This window comes from Bactrocera dorsalis, chromosome 5 (assembly GCF_023373825.1).
Source record: "Bactrocera dorsalis isolate Fly_Bdor chromosome 5, ASM2337382v1, whole genome shotgun sequence".
Lineage (NCBI taxonomy): Eukaryota > Metazoa > Arthropoda > Insecta > Diptera > Tephritidae > Bactrocera > Bactrocera dorsalis.
Window position 1 is genome coordinate 19,383,371 of NC_064307.1, and position 19,158 is coordinate 19,402,528.

Below are 19,158 nucleotides of genomic sequence, written 5' to 3' on the forward strand. Positions count from 1 at the left end.
TTATATTTGTAAATAAAGCTAGTATTTCTATATTGATTTAAGTATTCACTGCAAATTGGTTGTGAATAGCTATAACATAAGATTTCCGAGTGGAAGTTATTGTTTATAGCATTTTTATACCTGAACAGGTTATACATACGGAAGAAAATGACAGAGACTATGTTAAAAATATATATGTATATACAAGTATAAATGAACAGCGTGACAATTTGAATCGATTTAGCCGTGTATGTCTGTCCCTCTGTTTGTATACTATATACTATAACATATAGCTGTCGTAGAAACTGAACTATGAAATTTAAGTTCTTGTATGGAAAACTTTTTTATTTGACGAAATATCTTCACGAAATGTTGGATATGAATCATTGTCCCAAATTTCGTTCGGCGATGGGGTCCATTCCTGGTTTAATGGGTGTGTAAAGAAGCGAAATTGCTGCATTTGGGACGAAGAGCAACCTGAAGAGATTCAAGAGCTGCCATTTCATTCAGAAAAACCAACGTTTTGGTGTGGTTTGGAGGGCAGTGGTGTCACCGGTCCATATTTCGTCATAACAGATACCGGCGAGAACGTAACCGTCAACCTCGTGACCTCGCCGATACTTGGTTTCAACAAGACGACGCCACGTCCTACACATTGCATCAATCAATGGATTTATTGAGAGAACACTTCGGTGACCATATAATTTAACGTTTTGGGCCGGTCGATTGGCCATCAAGATCGTATGATATCACACCCTTAGACTTTTTCTTGTGGGGATATGTAAAGTCTATAGTCTATGCGGACAATCTCGCTTCGATTCAGGCCTTGGAGGTTTTTGAAAGTACATTTTTCATTTTCTATCATTTTTAACAAGAGTTCGTACAGAGCCATCATCTTCAATATTCTACAGCAGAGCTTCGGCAAACTTACACATTCAAACAATTTATATTTAAAATTTTAATTCTGATTTTGCTATTGTTAAGTAAATTTAAAGTTTTAAATCCGAAATTTTTGAAAAATTTTTAATTTTAATTTCGGAAAGTAATGGCAAAAATTCGGAACCTGCTGTTGTTAACACTTATTTATTTAAATTTCCGAATGTGACAGCAGTTAATGCACTACACGAGCCGTTGGTCGAACGAGATAATTTATAAAGAGAAACCCCCTTTTATTTGTAGCAATACATGTAAATATGCAGCAATACACAATTTAAATTGGTATAATTTTATAAACTCGCTAAGTAAATATATTTAATTTGGTTCGATTGCTCAACACGTGTCTCTAATAGCATTGCAATACAAAGGATCGGAAAATTTCTATTCATAAAAATCACGAAATAATACTTTGCTGTTATTATACGCATATTCAATAGAACTTGCTTTTAAAATGAAATTCGCAGGCTATTTACTAGCAGCCAACGACCGAATACAAATTTCAACACGGATTTGAAAAATGTATTTCGCGCTGCATAGACGTTTTCCGCATATTGAAGGATTTATTCTGGTGTTTTTGCAAATTATTTCAAACAGTGTAGCGCACACATTCTCCACACTATTGGATGGTAAAATAGTGGGTGGCCAGCCGACTACAATCGGCGAGGTGCCATATTTGCTGAATTTGCGGCGTAGTGGTCAATTCATTTGCGGCAGTTCGTTGGTAACGCAACGCTGTGTACTCACCGCGGCGCACTGTGTGAAAAACGTGCCAGCGGCGGATTTAACAGTGCACGCAGGCGCTAGCCGACTATCCGAAATGGGTGTGATGCGTCAAGTGGAGCAGCACTTTGTATCGCCATTCTACTCAACCTCAACACTAGATATGGATGTTGCTATATTGAAATTGAACGAGCCGTTGAGTGGACCAAACATTTCTACAATTGGTTTGTGTAATAAACAGCCTGCCAGCGAGGAGTTTGTGAAAATAAGTGGTTGGGGTATAACCAGTGAATACAATAATCAACCACCGGATCAAGTGCGTACGACATTTGTACGTGTTGTTGCCAAGAGTGATTGCATGCAGGCATATTTGGGTAAGGCTTTGTTAACCAGTACGATGTTCTGTGCAACCATACCGGGTGAACGGGACTCGTGCTCTGGTGATTCTGGTGGACCGGTCGTTTATGATGGACGAGTATGTGGTATTGTTTCGTGGGGTTTCGGTTGTGCACGCAAAGAGTATCCTGGTGTCTATACCAATGTGGCTAGTCGTCGTGTAAATGCTTTTGTGAAACAACTATTAATGCTACACTGCCAATAAATTGAAGTTTTGAAATGTAATATTCGTACGAGCATATTTATGTATTTACATATGTACATATGTATCTACGTGTTTCACCGAATAAATTTTATTTGCAGTTACCAAATATTTGTGATTTTGTCGACATGGTTTCTAAGGTTCCGGCGAACCAAAGCGTACATATATTCGTTAAGTATGGGTATTCTTGGAAATAGAAAATATAAGTAATTTACAAATATCTACTTATTGTTCAAATTTATATACAATATTTACCTAGTCACAGCTGTTGCAATACATTCAAATGTAGCAAAATTTTAGCTACTTACATACAGATGTCGCGGCTGTTATTATATTTTGTTCCTACGGAGCGCTTGTTACCGGTTGCAACTCACGTAATCATTTGCAATGCGTATATTTCAGGCAAAATTTCTTCTTTTAAACATATTTTGTTGTACATATTAATTATAGTTTTGGCCATTACTTTTATACCTTTATTATGCACATGTCTTCGCGAGCAATCGAGAGCCATCTGCAATTGTGTAAATGACGCCCAATTTTTTCAAGGAAACATTTGCTAAACACTTATTACCGATATTTTTGACTGATTTTTAAATAAAAATATGTCACAAAACTGTACATTAACCAAAATACTAAATTTAACAACACATTTGTATGATATAATCAAAATTTTCAACAATTTTGCACCTACGGCTGCGAAACATAATCGGAACTGTTCAAATGGCGGCGGAAGTTTGACATAACAGACATAACAGAGGGTTACCTTAGCGGTGAAAAGTTGTTCACAAAGGATAATAATAATAAGCTTTATAATTATAGTATAATATTTTTAACGGAATTAATTTTTAATTACATGATTGTATGAATATTCTAGACACACATACTTTTATTTAAAAAATATTATAAATATATAATATTCGTATAAAAATACACATACATACATATGTACATATATTATATTTATATTTTCGATTTGCTTTGATGGTTTTGGTCTTTTAGCTTTGGCATACAATTTGAATATAGGTTTTCAAGTTAAATAATTTTTTAACAAATATTTTAAATATTAATTTTAATTTATAAAAAAACACTTCTGCTTCGAGATTATTAAGATTTATTTCAAAGGAAATGCAACTCTAATTACAGTTAGCTATGGCTACCTTGCATTGCCTGCTGTCAGTTTCCGTTGGCGCGAGTGAAAACGTTTACCGCTTTTTTGACAATTAAAATAAAATTTTGTTAATTTCTGTAAAATGTTATTTTAAGTGCGTTTTATTTCTAAATGCATTGATAATATTAAGTGATATGCATTGAAAGCAAATATATAATAAATCCATGCGTTATTTGTGTGCGTGTATGAAAGCAATATTGCTGAGTGGTGATCGGTGAAATAAGTGAGCAAAAGAAAAGTGGTGTGGTGTTTGTGAAAAAATATGAAAAATATGTTATAATCATTGGCGCTTAGGATAAGCAAACAATGTGAAAATAATTACAGGTGAGTGCATTTAATTTAATAAGTAACTAAATTAAGATTCGAAACTGCGGATCGCTTGCTTAGTGCTATGTACATATGTTTGTATATGCACAAAACAATCAGAGGTAATGAAAACCTGAGGACTTAACATAGTTCTTGCAGATGGCGATCTTGAGAGCTAGCGATTTGGTTATTGATAGTTTGGATTATGGATCTATGCCAAACATGTGATAAATATGAAACCAATTACAAGACAAACAACCACATATACAACCAGAGTCCCTATTTTTATATCCTGTTTTCTCCTTTGTAACATAATTAAATTTTTTGTGTGAGGAAAACGGGTATGTAACATTATACCTAAGTAGTAGGCTAGTAGAAACCTTTGAAAATGATGCAAAGTGGAACAAAAAATCATACTAGGTTGGAATTCATTTGAAAAAGAAGATACAATAAGAAAAATGAAAGAAAGCATAATTTATGGGCGATCTGAGGCCAGGAAAAGGAAGCGGATAAGGTTGGTGGACTTTTCTAAAATTATCTACCGTGGTCTACGAACTTTCGTTCCCACGACAGTCGAGTCTATGTAACCGGAACGGATTCGGATTTTTATCCGGCCAAGGACTGTCAACTCGGCAAACTCTGCCGCTATAACAACAACAACCTCCCTCTGGGCTATTGTATTTAATTTTTCAAATTTATTTTTTTTTTAAGTTACCGTCGCCGTAGTATATGAAGTTACTATTACACGAGCTCAGCTGGTTCAAAAAGCTGTTGCTATTAGTTCTTTTCGCTATTTGGACATGCGTACAATTATTTTCCAAATTTAAGTTTTATTTGATTTACTATCGCGACTATTACACGAGCTCAGCTGGTTCAAAAAGTTGTTAATATTTTTTTTCTTTATTTGGACATGCGTAGGTAAATCAATAGTTTTTTTTCACTGTTTGAGCAAGCAAGTGTAATTAAATACTTGAGGTACAGACTTGTACAACAATATTTTACAATTAAAAAGTGCTAAGGTGTTATTAATAACAAGCAAATATGTAACTTAACATTTTATTACATAATGAATATTTTATTTAACTTTTTTTGTTTTCAACGTTTACTTAAAGAGTGATGAATGAAAAAGTACCAGACATATATATGCATGTATGTATGTATGTATACTATTTATGAACAAACAAATATGTTACCACCAAATAAATGAAAAAGAACATGGTTTGAAAAATATAAAAATATCTTATTTGAATTATTTTTACAACTTTCTAAGGAATTATTTAATTGGAGTAAATAGTAGATATTGTTTAGCAAATATTTAGTTGATGTCTTTTTTAATTCAAAAAGAGCTTTGCATTGTCAAAAACAGTCGTTTGATTGCTAAACTTTTTAGCTTAAAACATTCGCTTTCTTAATTTGCGTAATTTAATATAAACATAGTTTTTAGTATAGATTATTTGAACAGTTGCTCCTACTTCCAGTAGGCGATTATTTCCGCGCCTAACGCAATTTAAGGAAACTTCGGACGCTAGTCAGTCACAGTCAACGCAAAGCACTACAATGTCGTACACGCACTTGAAATTAGTAATTTCTGCTTTCATGTTTATGTGGCTATGCCACACAACAACATTAGCAGCTGATGCAACTCTTCGGATTGTTGGTGGTCAAACTACGACCATTGCCAAGGCACCATATATGGTGCAAATCCGTTACAATGGTAAATTCGAGTGTGGTGGCACTTTGATATCGACAACTCACGTCCTGACAGCTGCACATTGTATCAAAGGCAAGAGACGCGCTGGCTTCATCATACATGCAAATACCACTAGGTTATCAGAGGCGGGTATAAGACGCCGCGTCTCAAGAGCGTTCGTACCACAAAGATACACGGAAGCAACTAAAAGAATGGACGTGGCTGTATTGAAGTTAGCCAGAGCTATCAATGGCACATATGCACAACCGATTGGCCTGTGCAATACTACAATAACTGCTGGACTTAGAATGACAGTCTTAGGCTGGGGAACGACTTCGGAAAGTAGTAGTACTGCATCGAATGTTTTGCGTAGAGTAAATGTACCAGTTATACGAAAAGCGAGATGCCGAAGACGATATAGCGGTATTCAAGCTCTGACAAGGACCATGTTTTGTGCTGGTGTTCCTGGAACCAAAGACTCATGCTCGGGTGATTCTGGTGGCCCGGCGGTACACAATGGACGTGTGTGCGGCATTGTATCGTTTGGTTACGGCTGTGCACGTCCAAACTTCCCTGGTGTCTATACAAGTGTACCGATGGTGCGGAGATTTATAAACCGTGCATTGGCACAATAATGTCAATATTTTGTTTTGTTTGCCGCAATAAATATTTACCCGAATTCTTAATTGGAAAAAGTTAATAAGTTTATGTTTTACTTGTTGTTTACAGTGTCTCCTATGTTGAAGAATTACAGCTGTAGTTTTGTTTAAGCATAAAGTTCAGGGTCATTTGCTCATTTGTTGTTGTTGTTCTAACGGTTATCAATCCCCGTTAGGATGGCAAGGGTTATCCAGGTTGTCGTCGACGTATACTGTGTACTGTTCATTTGCCGAAACCATCGGTATCGGAATATTATAACTTATAACTGCCATAAAAATTGAACAATGAAATTTAAGTTCTTGTATGGAAAACTGTTTTAATAGATGAGATATCTTCACGAAATTGTAGGTATGAATCATTGTCACAAGCAACTATAATTTCCGAAAAAATTGTTCAAATAATAAACATATAACTGTCATACACACTTACCGATCAAGTCTTACGAGTAAGTTTATGTTTGGAAAATATTTCTATTTGAGAACATTTCTTCACGAAATTAGAAATTACGCATGGATTATTTTTCAGAGCATCGCTACAATCTCCGTACAAATATTTTGGATCAGACTACTCTAGCATTTTATCAAAATGGCACATCAAGTGCTAATTGAGCCCGATAGGGCTGCACTCCTACCTACTCTAGCATTTAGCTGCTATACAAACTGAACGGTCGAAATCGATTTCTTGTATGGAAGATTTTGTTATTTGTGAAGGGTTAACGTTTCTGGTTTTGTTTTTCGAATCAGTTTACTGTCGCGAATCTCTCTTATGTTTAATACTATGACTTTTAAGTAATTTTTTACTATATAGGTTAGAATTTTTTGTTTTAAATTAAATATTTAAATGTTCTATATCAAAAATAGATTTCATTATACTTTCTTTTCATCATCATCATTCATGACTTACCTTGATTACGCAAACTATTCGGCACGCTTATATTGAGACTGACATTTTGCAGGAAAACATTATACGGATTATTTATCGTCGTCGCTATCGGATAGTATTCGTTCACTAGCATTTGCGTTTCTTTGCCTAGATTGCATTGCGTATTTAAATGGAATCTAAAAACAAATTGCAAACCATTTAGAAAAAAACAATAAAAACGGAAAATTACAATTTTCCGGCTTGTGTTGCAACTTACGTGGGAGTAATGTAACACACTTGATTAATTTCAATATTGTCATCCAGATCTCTGCTACGACTGTAATGACGAAATGGATGGCGTGCAAAAAATGCTGATTTTGTTAAATGTACAGTCAATTTTTCCGAACCCATTTGTGCTTCAATGCGTGCCACACGCAATTGCGTGTTTTCCAAAAATTGATACGCCTCGGTATAGAAATGCACTTGATAGTACAGATGCGGTTCTAGTTTCAAGTTCGGATCGAAGTGTTGTATTGCAATTTCCGGTTGTTGTTGTTGCTGTTCGTTATGCTTTTCATTGGCATGCATTTCGCTCAAACTCTGGAATGATTTACATTTACTAGCTGGCAATCGGTAAAAGTGTGTGCCATCTGTCAGTATGATGACACAGTGACGTATTTTAATAGGTACATCGGTGAGCAGCCTAAATGGAGTAAATTGTTTGGCATTAATTTTATTTTATTTTTATTTTTTCCAAATCATAATTTCACCAACTTACTTAATAATTAGTTGCACGTTGATGGTATCGTCATTCTTCAACTCCAAATGATTGAAAGTGGCATACATTTCTATAAGCTTGGTGAGCTTATCCATATCTATTGTAATGGGTGACTTTGCAGCTGCGAAGGCATTGTCCCAACGCTCTATAATTTCAGGTGCGCTTTGACCTTGCGAGATGGGCGCTGCGCCCTACACAAAAATAAAAACAAAAAACAAGAAAAAAACGTTAACATGCACCATTCACCAATAAATAAATAATGCTCGTTTGATTTGTATGGCAACTATGTGCTATAATGGTTCGGCAATAATCATGCGAAATTCCGTGAAGATATTTCTTCAAACCAAAAAGTTTTCCATACAAAGACTTGATTTTGATCGCAGTTTGTATGGGAGCTGTGTGCCATAGTAGACCGATATGAAATTTTTTAATGGATTACTAGCATTGTCTTGTGCAATAATTCACACTAAATTCCGTGAAAATTTCTTGTTAAACAAAAATTTTTTCCATGCAAGAACTTGATTGCCATCGCTCAGTTTGTATGACTGCTATATGCTATAATGGTCCGATATCGGCGGACCGGACAATTGAACAGTTTCTTGAGGAGAAAAGGACATATGCAAAATTTCAGATCGATATCTCAAAAACTGAGGGCTTAGTTCGCGTATATACAGGCGGACGGACAAACAGACATGGGTAAATCGACTCGGCGAGTCAAGCTGAATAAATATATTATAGGGTGCCCGATATTTGCTTCTTTGTGCTGCAAGCTAAATATACCCTGATCAGGCTAAAATTATTTTCAAAAATATAATTTAATTTATATATGATATATGAATACTCACTTGGAAAACCTTCCACAGATTCTCCAGCACAACTATGCGCTCGCTTTGTTCGCAATTAACGCGCAGCGCTAAAGCTTCAATACTGCAAGCTATAAAGTCGGTTATGGAAGCTGTTAAGAAGGCGCAACGCAATGTCTTCAACAAAACATCTGAGAATATAGAGGACCACTGTTCGCGACGATAATCTGTCAGCATGACTGAGTAAAGCCTGCAAATATATTGATGAAATTATATCGTAGGCGTTCAATTGTTTGAAATTTGTAGTACTAACGTTAATGCATTGGCGTGATCGCCACTTTTGTAATACTCTTCGGCCATCTCAATCGCGAGTTTGTTACGAAAACGTGGACATTTGTAAATTTTGAACTGTGCACGTGCTAAGCTAAGTAAATTTATTATTGCGTTCTGTAATTATAAAGGACTGTTGTTATTTGTTCGTATTTTTTTGGCAAATTTAAGCTTATTGTGCTCACCGAGTGATTGAAAGATTTTTCGTTCTCACGTATCAACAAATTCGTTTGTTGCTCCGAGATGGGGTCGCCAGTTTTGACAGCACGTATGCCAAAGAATTCCGTGTATAATGCTAGCGAGTTATTATTTTGTACGCCGGTTGGTGTGTTAGGATCAGTGGGGCTTAGTAACATAGCTAAAAGAAATTTAATGAAATTTTCGGAGTTCGATTTATGCAATACGCTTATTCACCGCTACTTTCAAGAAATGCTTCTTTGCGCTTTTTGGTATATTCCGCCGCTTTATTGTAGTAAATGCCAGGATTTTGAGTTTGCAACGCAGGTAAACCATTTTTGATCGCCTCGCAAAACAGTTCCGCAAATACGCTATGCCTAAAGAGGAGAAATGAAATTAGTGTATCATAAAAATTCCCTTAAAATATTATAATTATTTTTATTGCTTCTAAAAGTTGTCGACTTACTGCGTACTGAGCCAGGCATAGTGTTCGAATATTAAGTCCTTAAAGCCTACACGATTTCTATATTTCTCTATATGACTTATAAAATGATTGATTGCATCACGCGGCACCTTCAATTTAAACATTAACCGACATAGTTTATAATTCAGGAACCCGGCTATAGTTTTCATTTCAAGGCAATTAGTGTCGGTTATACGTATCTCATCGAGCGTAGCGTAAGCCTGAGTATAATGCCTGAAATACATTTATAATTAGTAATTAGGTTTCTTTTAAAATAATTATTATTTCGAGTATATACAGACGGACAGATATGGCCAAATCGACTTTGCTCAACACTGAGGATTTATATATACATTTTTTTTAGTTTCTTCACGATGTTAAATACTTCTTGGCGATGTTCAGCTCATAAAAAAATAGTACTTATGTAATAAAAAAAAACGCTTACTTCAGTGCGGTACTAAAATCCTGTCTTATTTCCGCAACAAACCCTAATTTGAACTGATGACGTATTTTAAGTGTAGTGTGCGCCACAGTTAAATGATCACGATGACCACGCACACGCTTAGACATAAGCGCATAGTAGGATTGAGCCATGTCTAGGAACGCAGATTCCAGGCGTAGTGTGTAACCTGCGTAAAACAGAGAATCTTTGTTTAAATTGAACACATTTAGTTATTTGCATTACGCACCCATTAAATGCTCCGTATGCGGCAGGATAAATAACATTTTGCTATTGATACCGCAAGCTGTGGTTAAACTGGCGGCACGTTCAGAAGCTAGTAAATCTTCTCCCGGCGGTAGCGGTGAAGATTTTTGCAATAACACCAGACATAAGCGCGTATTTCGTTCCTATAATACATGTATATTGAATTTAGTATTATTCAAAAATCACTGAAAAAATGTAATACATACCTGCAGTGCGCTTTTAAGGCTTTGAATTGTAGACGCACATTGGACCTGCTTCTCAGACCATTGTGGATCGTTCCATTCCATATCTTGGAATAACACAACTACCGCAGGCAGTACATGCAAATGCTTTAGCATCCAATTTCTTTTAAGTATACCTTTAGGTTGGTACCAGTCGTAGGAAGCACGTTTTGGCTTAGCCACAGGGAATTCGTAACCCGGTGGCAGTAGCTTGAACTGCACGGTAGCTCTAGAAGAAAAAAAAAAACATAAAATTTATATTTGTATTTAATAAAAATATAACAATTTGCTTACCTATCAGCTTTCCTATTGGTGCTAAATGCATCCCATATAGCTTTGTGTACAACATTGTGCGTCGTGTCCAGTCCACAGAAACCAATTAGCGGTTGTGGTGCAACCAATAGCTCTGACGGCAGGACAGTAACATCGACTGACATGTTTATTGATAACTAAGCTGAAACTATAATTCTATCCAAGCTGAAGCAGAGTTGGTGGCACACTGTAGTTAAGAGTACGTAGGAAAACACAGTAAGATTTTATTGGAAAAACTAGAAGAGCGATTTCTATATTGTTGGTCATCCAGTGAGACTATAACAGCATTGCGTAGCAAGTAATCGTGTTTGCTCTACACATATATATTCAATTTAGTAAAAGCTAGGTTTGTTCACATACAACCTTCAACACTTTTATATTGGAATTAATCGAAAATGAGTTGCACTCCCACAAAACAACTATAATAGAAAAAATTTGCTTAGAAATTGTGACGGAAACAATTTGGTCTGACGTCTCATCTGACGTTAACAAAATAAACAGCTGATGTGGTACGTTGCCAGACTGGTTTGCAAAATAATGACGGCATTTCGGCGTGACCCAACTGTGTGGATTTGTAATGAGCGAGTACGAAGATAAAGGACCAGTTGAATCAACTGGGCCAAAAAGGATTTTAGATACAAGTACAAACACCAAAATTTTACAAAATATAAGAATTATTAAAACGAACTAGTCTATACTTATTGTTGTTAATATTGCATAATACAGATGAATTATTAGTCTTACATCGACTTCCAAAGTAATTGAAACGTATTTTTATAGCAAGCAAGATTACAGACAATTTTTCGTTTATGCGGTCTTGTTACTTGTTTTCTCCTGTTAGGAGTTTTAATGTTTATAATTCTCTCAGCTTTTCTGTTTCTAAACTTTATTTTTGTAGAAAATAATATCTCCTTACTACATACAGACCATGGCCCGTGCGGAGCTTTCTGTTAGAAAGCTTAAAGCTTTTATACGTGCTTTAGCACATACCAGTCAAGTCACTTCTAACTTTCTATAAAGCCGTTTGAAAGAGGGTTGTTTATGTGTATTTGCACATATGTAAATAACTTTCTGCTGTGTTTATGAACGTGAATTATGTCATGGAGTAAATATACATACATATATACATATTTGTGTCGTGTAAAATTAGCCGATCCCAAATGTCTGTATTATTAGTTAGTATGTTGTTGTTGTTTAATTTGTTCTATAATTTATTTGTTGGGGTAAAATAAAGGGAGCGAAGTCAAACTTCGTGACAAACTTAATAGACTTATCTTCTTCAGGGTATTTTTTTAATAATAATCCTCTTTGGGTTTTCAATGTATCACTCTGTAATCTTACAATATTTCTGATGACATGGCGAGGTCAAGACTCCTGACTACAAAATTACATATGAATATGTAAGGAATTTAAAATAAATTGTAGCTATAGCAATTTTTATACCTAACTATTTCTGTACTATGATCAAAAAATAATAATACTTTGTTCATAATTTTAAATTTTTTAACTTATTATTTAAATTCTATGTGTGACAACGTTTTTTCCGATTCTAGAAACAGTTGTTAAAGTCAAATTCCTGAATTAGATGGTTTTTTTAGGCTTTGGGTCATCTTTGCCACGTTTTTCGTCCGATTGATCGTGTGTTTCCGGGTCGCAAGCATAGTCGGAGAGCATTGATTCAAAGACGATAACACGAGTTGTTTTCGAAAAACATTTGGAACCAATGTTTTTTTACTTTTCTTAAGTCCCAGTAGATCTTTCAAAGTTGTTTCACTGATCTTTTCGATATTTCAACGATGCCAGTAATATCTCTGACTATTCTCAAGCACGAATTCCTTTATTTTATAGACGTGTTGCTCATCAGTTGATGCCTGATGGCCGTCCTGGACGTGGTTCGTCATTACCGTGTTCTTGACCCTCGACAACATGAGTATTCAAGTATTAATCTGGTCTAAACTTTCCAATAGCTAAATATGTTTCTCTAATAAGGGAGCCTGTTAGCACAATTTAGTTAGAAACTTTGGACATAAAGCTCTAAGAGAACTGGTTGAAGGAAGCCTCGACATAAAAATCCACATCAAAAGGTTACAAATACTATAAAGCGATCATATTCACGAACTGGACGAAGGATCACAGACTGAACCTAAACGTTGCAGTCGATGATGTTAGAATTCCGACCTTAAGATTTTAGGGTTAACATTCGACAGGATGTGTTCCTTTACTCCTCATACGACTGCGATAACCGCCATAATACAGAGTAGCAACAAAATCCTCAAGACGTTAGCCCGCATACAAGGCAATCGACCGTCCGGTTCTAAACTGCGCCGCACCGATATGGTCGCCTGGATGCAGTGAAAAGTACACGAACGCTTCAGACCTGTCAGGCACGGAGCTCCGGGTTATAAAAGGATGCGTCTTAATGTCTCCGGTCGAACCCTTATATAGCGAGGTCCGTATGCTTCCTGTTAAGAAACATAACGAACTTCTGTCCAAGCAGTTTCTGCTGGGATGTTTTCTTACTAAACCATCTCTGCAGTCGTCAAAAGGACTTTCCTTGACTACTAAGACCAAATCGGCTACTATGCCGACCAGACTTCGAATACAACTCACTTCAGACATGTAATGACCATCATTCGCAGTGGTGCCATTAACACCTTCGCCGACTTACTCTCAGTGAATGTCGTACGCGGAATCAAACCACCAACCAGATGACGAGCTCGCTGCGAGAATCTAGAGAAATCCTTGCGCAACTTCGTTCTGGATATTGTAGCAGGTCAAACTCGTACTTACCCAAAATTGACCCCGTCGTACCAAATATATGTCCAGCATGCAACGAGTTGACTCGAACCACTTTTTTGCATGCCCAGCCAACCCCACTCATATAATAATCCTCTTCCTCTGGTCTGATCCCATTGAAATAGTACGTTTCGTGGACGTACCGTTAGATGACTTCGATGACAACCGACCTGAACCTTGTAACCCAAGTGTCGATTAGATAACCCAAAAAACAACAATAAATTTTTGATCACCTATCGTAATTGGACCTTGTATTTCGTTAGGTGTTCCGCTAAGCTTTTTCCATTTTTTATTAAAGGATTTTAATATTTAAAAAAAATTTTCTGTCAATACCCTGAAAAATTTTAATTTTGCCGTATAGTCTTATGGATCATATTATATATTTTTATTATATTATTTTGGAGGGTCGAATAGAGGTCGGGAACACCAACAATGTGAGCTGTATGCGCAAAGTTTTGAACTCAGACCGTCGACTAAGTATTCGTTTAATTGTCCAGACCTCAAGAGACTCAAACGAAAGGTCAATCGGGTCAGACAAGACATCGCAGCCGATTGGAAGTTGCACCATGACAACGCACAGGCTCACACCGCCTTTCTTGTGAACAGCTACCTAACCAAGGCCGGCATCCCAACGCTTCCGCAACCAACTACAGTCAAGATGAGGCCCTCGGGACTTTTTTGATTTCCTTGCTTGAAAAGGCCAATGAAAGGCAAGCATTTTGAGACGGCAGTGGGAGGTCAAGCTGCATTCACCTCGGCTATGAGGCTATTCCAGAGAATGCCTTACGCGACACCTTCAATGCTTGGAAATCGCGCTCGCAGCGGTGCATCGACGCAGAAGGAGCCTATTTTGAAAGAATTGTAACGATTGGTTCAATAACTTTTTTTAAATCGACTCAGCCCTATAACTTTCCGGACAAACTCTGTATTGGAACTACAATAAAAGATAAAATTGAACTTTGGGTTACATCGGAATATCTCATGCAGTAAAATAAAATTTCGGACTGAGTAGGCAATTGATAAATAACGTCCTCTCTCGGCGAACAACGAGTAAACTCTACAAGTCACTCATCATCCTAGCCCTGCTTTATGGTGCAAAGGCATGGACGGTGACAACATCTGTTGAGTTGGTTTATAAGTTTTCGAGAGGAAGGTTCTGCGGAAGGTTTATGGACCTTTGCGCTTTGGCAATGACGAATATCGCATTCGATGGAACGATGAGCTGTACGAGATATACGACAACATTGACATAGTTCAGTGAATTAAAAGGCAACGGCTACGCTGGCTAGGTCATGTCATCCCAATGGTTGAAAAGACTTCAGCTCTGAGAGTATTCGACGCAGTATCTGCCGGGGAAAGCAGAGGAAGAAGAAGACCTCTACTCTGTTGGAAAGATTAGGCGGAGAAGGACCTGGCTACACTTGGAATCTCCAATTGCTGCCAAACAGCGAAAAGGAAGAACGACTGGCTCACTGACTATAACCGCGTAAACGGTGTATACGCCAACAAAGAAGAAGAAGAAAATAAAACTAGTTCGAAACTAGATTTTGACACACTTAACAATTGCTACTGAAAGTAAGGAATTCGAATTTTGCACGAAAACTTAAAATGTAGAACTCCCAGTTTGCTTTTCAAGGTCTTTGGAATAAATTGTAACTCATGCTGATATGGACATCGAAGGACTTCTATCGCCATGCAATCTCCGTTAAAAATGATTGAAAAAGTGCCAAATTATCCTAACTTCGAAGACATGTTTCTCTCTATGAACGCCATTTTCAAACTCCTACAGCACGAATAGCCCTAAAGCATAACTACGTAAGGTCTAAGAGTAGTATGATTGGACCACTCTACATACAAATTAGCGTATAGAACACACCCTCATATGAAGTACCCACAGAGTTTTCCCCTAACAACTTTGCAATGACACCCTCTACTCATGACATGAAAAAAATTACTAAAAAAACGCGTGCAGAAAAAATGGCGGTTACAGCCTGACTATATATGTATATAAAGAAATATACATACATAAGTAGTAATATAAAAAGTACTGCAACCCCTCAGCTTGTCCAGGCAGCGACAATGAGACCCCTGATTTTGTTTGCAAGCATGTTGTTGTTGCACTAACTACTGTGCCACCCCAACCACCAACACGGCCATTGGTACAACTACGGCTATGTCCGACTACACAACTAGAACCGCAAGCTATACATGTGACTGCACTCCCTCACTCCTGCCAATACATATAGAATACGTATTCGAGCGACAAACCCTGCCGGGGGTTGGCGTTTGGTGTGATGGTGAACCGCGCTGCGCTGACGCTGACGCGGCCGCCACTGCTGCTGCTGCTGCCTTTGCTCTAGTTGAGGACGTCGACGAGAAGTCGATATGTATTGCCATCGTATTACGTCTGTATGTATGTATGTATGTCGACTGCTGAATGTCTAAACAAATGAGACGAGTCGTGAAAAAAAGAGAAAAACTGTGGAAAAAAATCAGCGCGGACAGAAATAAAAAATCAACCCCTGAGCCTGCATGTACGCTGCTTCGGCTACAACTTTTTTCCCTTCGAGCGCACTAGCTCGCTCATACTCACACACACACACACGCAGGCTTGCCGGTCTTAATTACCAACACTATGGCAAAAGAGGAGAACGGACACCTCACTGTGCGCCAGCATTTTTTCCAATTTTTTTCAAATACCCATTGCCTTTGTTGTTGGCAGAAATAAAAATGAAACGGAGTACAAAAAAAAAAAAAGGAAAAATGAAGCAGAAAATATTGCAGTTTTGTTGGTTGAAAAAGGAAAGCAAAACTCTGCAGCAGCTGTTTAGAGCAGAGCAGATGCTATTATGCGCCCACTTTGCCTTGCCGCACTCCCCTCGCTCTACACTCGCGCTACATTTTTACATTTCTTCCGCTGGCCGTTATTAACAAGACGACTAACTGGCAAACAGAAAACTTGGCAAAAGTTTCTTTCCGACATTTTAAATATTGTTGATGGGCTAAAAAAGCAACAACAACGAGAGAAAAACGGAGCAAAAAATTCAACCGGACTTTGCTGGAAAATTTAATTAGTTTTTGTTTTTTTTTTTTGGTGCAGCGCTCTCAGTGCTTGACTCCGTGCAGCACCTCGAGAATCAATTGAAATAAAATAAAGTTCTTTGGCGATAGTCGGGCGATCAAAGCGAGCTTCCAATAGCCATTACCATTATCAGCGCGGCTGGTTGTCCGTCAATTGGACCACTGAAGGTAGCCATGAATCCATTAGGCGAATATTGTAGCGTGCAAACAAACAACTGCTGAAATGTTGAAAAGTTGAAAGTTTGAATAACTTGAGGTTGCCCGCCGCATCGTGCCGTGTTGTCCGCGTTGCAAGCGACTTTAATGCCGTCGCTTGGTACTTCAGCGTTGTGTGGCACCATTCATTCATTGTACAGCAGCCGGTTTTTGTATTTCCCGCAATTTGAGGTAATTACAAAGCCGTGCCGTACCGCATTCAATGCCAGTCCGGTTTCCGGGTTTCACCTTTTCACCAGACGTCTTCCGCTTGACGGTATTGGGGAGCGCAGCGTTGTTGCTGCCATCTCAAACCACTACAAAGCCAAACCACCAACGCCGGCGTTTACCGGCAACAATCCGGCAACGGGTCGGTAGCCATACGTACCATACCTACATAGCGTGTACGCCCTTGGACTTGGACGCGCCAGTCATTTGCATACACGCTAACATGCATACATTCATACATATGTATGTATGTAGTACCGTTGCAATCGCAACAGCGGTTGCACTTCTACAAACGCTGGCTCAACATTGACTTACGCTTCGTTGCAATTAACTCGAGCAGGTTTGCATGCATGATGCATTCACGGCGGCAGCACAGGTTGCAACCCCATCAAACGGTCTCTCTAGATTTCTGTAATTCCACATACTAGCTGTGTTTGTTGTAGTCGACATTGTCTTAAGTGCATGTGTAGTGGTGTAAGCCACCGTCTCTTTTGCGTTTCCAGCATTCGGACGGAATGGTGCTGGGACTGACTACGTCCTGCCTGTGCCTGAAATTGGGTTGTCGAGTTTGATGGGTAGCTAGTCGTGTGCGCACTGAAAAAAGCAAGAAACAAAACTCATCCAAATTGGTGTATGGAAATTGGAAAGAAAATTGTAAAGAATAAATGACTGTAAAGCACTTGCTAGTATTTCGCAAACCACACGGCCGCTCTGCCAGCTCCCCATCGTACTTTGACTGCTTGCCGGGCTGGCAGTTTTTCAACTTTCTTTATTTCATTGAAAACTACTGTCTAAATGTATTGCCACAAAGACTGGCTGCTCGCTTTGTTATAAGCTTCCAATATGCTTACATTTCGCCTCATCAGTGTGATTTTCATGTCTTTCCGTTTTCGCTCATCACCGTAACCTTTGACTCTGCCATTTGTTTTTTCTCTCCAGTGCAGAAATAGTAGAGTACGAGTCGGAATCAATAAAATAGAGACCTTGTTCTTATTCTTAAAAACAACCTGTAAGCACTTATAAGTTCTGAAGGAAGTTTTATGAATCACTCTGATTTCTTAGGAAAATATACGGAAAGTAGTTAACGGAACAATAATGTATTGTATTATATGACCTCTGGTTCAAGAATTTATAATTTTTAGTCAACTGATACTTTCATTTAGTCGTTCTCTAAGCACAGCCAAAATATCCAAGAACATTTTCTCCACAGGCATAGTACAGTGTTTCCATTCCATCATTTGAGGAAGACCCAAATCGGTCTCTCATACGTCGTTCTCAAGCGTTGGGCATCTCTATGACGTCGTTGTGGCAAATTTTGCGAAAATGTCTTGTCCTACATCCTTACAAGTTCAAATTGACGCCAGAACTGAAGTCGCTTGACCACTATAATCGTCGAATACTCGTGAATTGGACTGAGAAACAACAAGAAAATGATGCGGACTTTCAAAAATCATCTTCAGCGGTGAGGCTCATTTCTGGCTGAATGACTTTGTCAAAAAGCAAAATATGCGTTATTGGTCAAGCAGCAATCCACACGTACTCCTTGGGCATTGCATCCCGAAAAAATGGGCCGGCGGCGTCATTGGGATTTACTGCTTCCGTAATGATCAAGACCGGCACGTTACTGTGAATGGAAATCTCTACCGCTCATTGACCCAAATTGGATGACTTGGGCAATGTGTGGTTTCAACAGGACGCTGTCACAAGCCACATAGCGAATGTCACAATCTGTTTATTGAAAACCAAGTTTGGTGATGGTGTTATCTTACGAAATAGCCCTGTCGATTGGCCGCCTCGGTCGTACGATTTGACGCCGTTAGACTATTTTTTGTGGTGCTACATCTAGTCTATGGTCTATGCCAACAAGCAAAGGGGTGCCGTGGCCCTGGGCGCAACACGTCTTGGGGGCGACCAAAACGATCTTCTCCCTCTTTTTTAATATTCAGAAAAATACTTTAACAAATTTTTTTACAAAATAATAAATAATAAAAGATAAAGAGTTGTACACTCACAATGTAATAATCTGAAATAACAATGAAAAATATTAATTTTACTCGAATATCTTCAATCTTTGAATTGTTTTTTTTTTGGCTTATATCCTTTCTTAAAAATAGTTGATTATAACATTAAAGATGCACTTTTCTAGCTGC

At 37.9% G+C, this 19,158-nt stretch overlaps 3 protein-coding genes across 4 annotated transcripts in view; 2 read left to right on the forward strand and 1 right to left on the reverse strand.

Annotated features, from left to right (window-relative positions):
* The window catches only part of LOC105225168 (trafficking protein particle complex subunit 11), a 43,834-nt gene extending 32,623 nt beyond the window's left edge, over positions 1-11,211 (reverse strand). Inside the window, exons 1-12 of one of the 2 annotated variants that reach the window (XM_011203510.4) lie at positions 10,691-11,211; positions 10,382-10,625; positions 10,159-10,318; positions 9,915-10,098; positions 9,473-9,703; positions 9,244-9,383; positions 9,015-9,187; positions 8,813-8,946; positions 8,542-8,749; positions 7,697-7,887; positions 7,196-7,621; positions 6,961-7,115 (exon numbers count right to left, since the gene is read on the reverse strand). In XM_011203510.4, coding sequence (XP_011201812.2) covers positions 6,961-7,115; positions 7,196-7,621; positions 7,697-7,887; positions 8,542-8,749; positions 8,813-8,946; positions 9,015-9,187; positions 9,244-9,383; positions 9,473-9,703; positions 9,915-10,098; positions 10,159-10,318; positions 10,382-10,625; positions 10,691-10,833 — 2,389 coding nt within the window. In that variant the 5' untranslated portion in view covers positions 10,834-11,211. The remainder of the gene's footprint in view (positions 1-6,960; positions 7,116-7,195; positions 7,622-7,696; positions 7,888-8,541; positions 8,750-8,812; positions 8,947-9,014; positions 9,188-9,243; positions 9,384-9,472; positions 9,704-9,914; positions 10,099-10,158; positions 10,319-10,381; positions 10,626-10,690) is intronic. The other variant, XM_049459335.1, reaches the window with a different exon arrangement.
* On the forward strand, positions 1,384-2,342 carry LOC105225162 (trypsin beta). The gene has a single exon (XM_011203504.4). The coding sequence runs from the start codon at positions 1,433-1,435 to the stop codon at positions 2,234-2,236; it is 804 nt and encodes a 267-aa protein (XP_011201806.2). The 5' UTR covers positions 1,384-1,432; the 3' UTR covers positions 2,237-2,342.
* Positions 5,265-6,032, forward strand: LOC125779017 (seminase-like). The gene has a single exon (XM_049459340.1). It carries the CDS (start codon positions 5,265-5,267, stop codon positions 6,030-6,032), a length of 768 nt encoding a protein of 255 aa, XP_049315297.1.
* Positions 11,212-19,158: the final 7,947 nt, after the last annotated feature.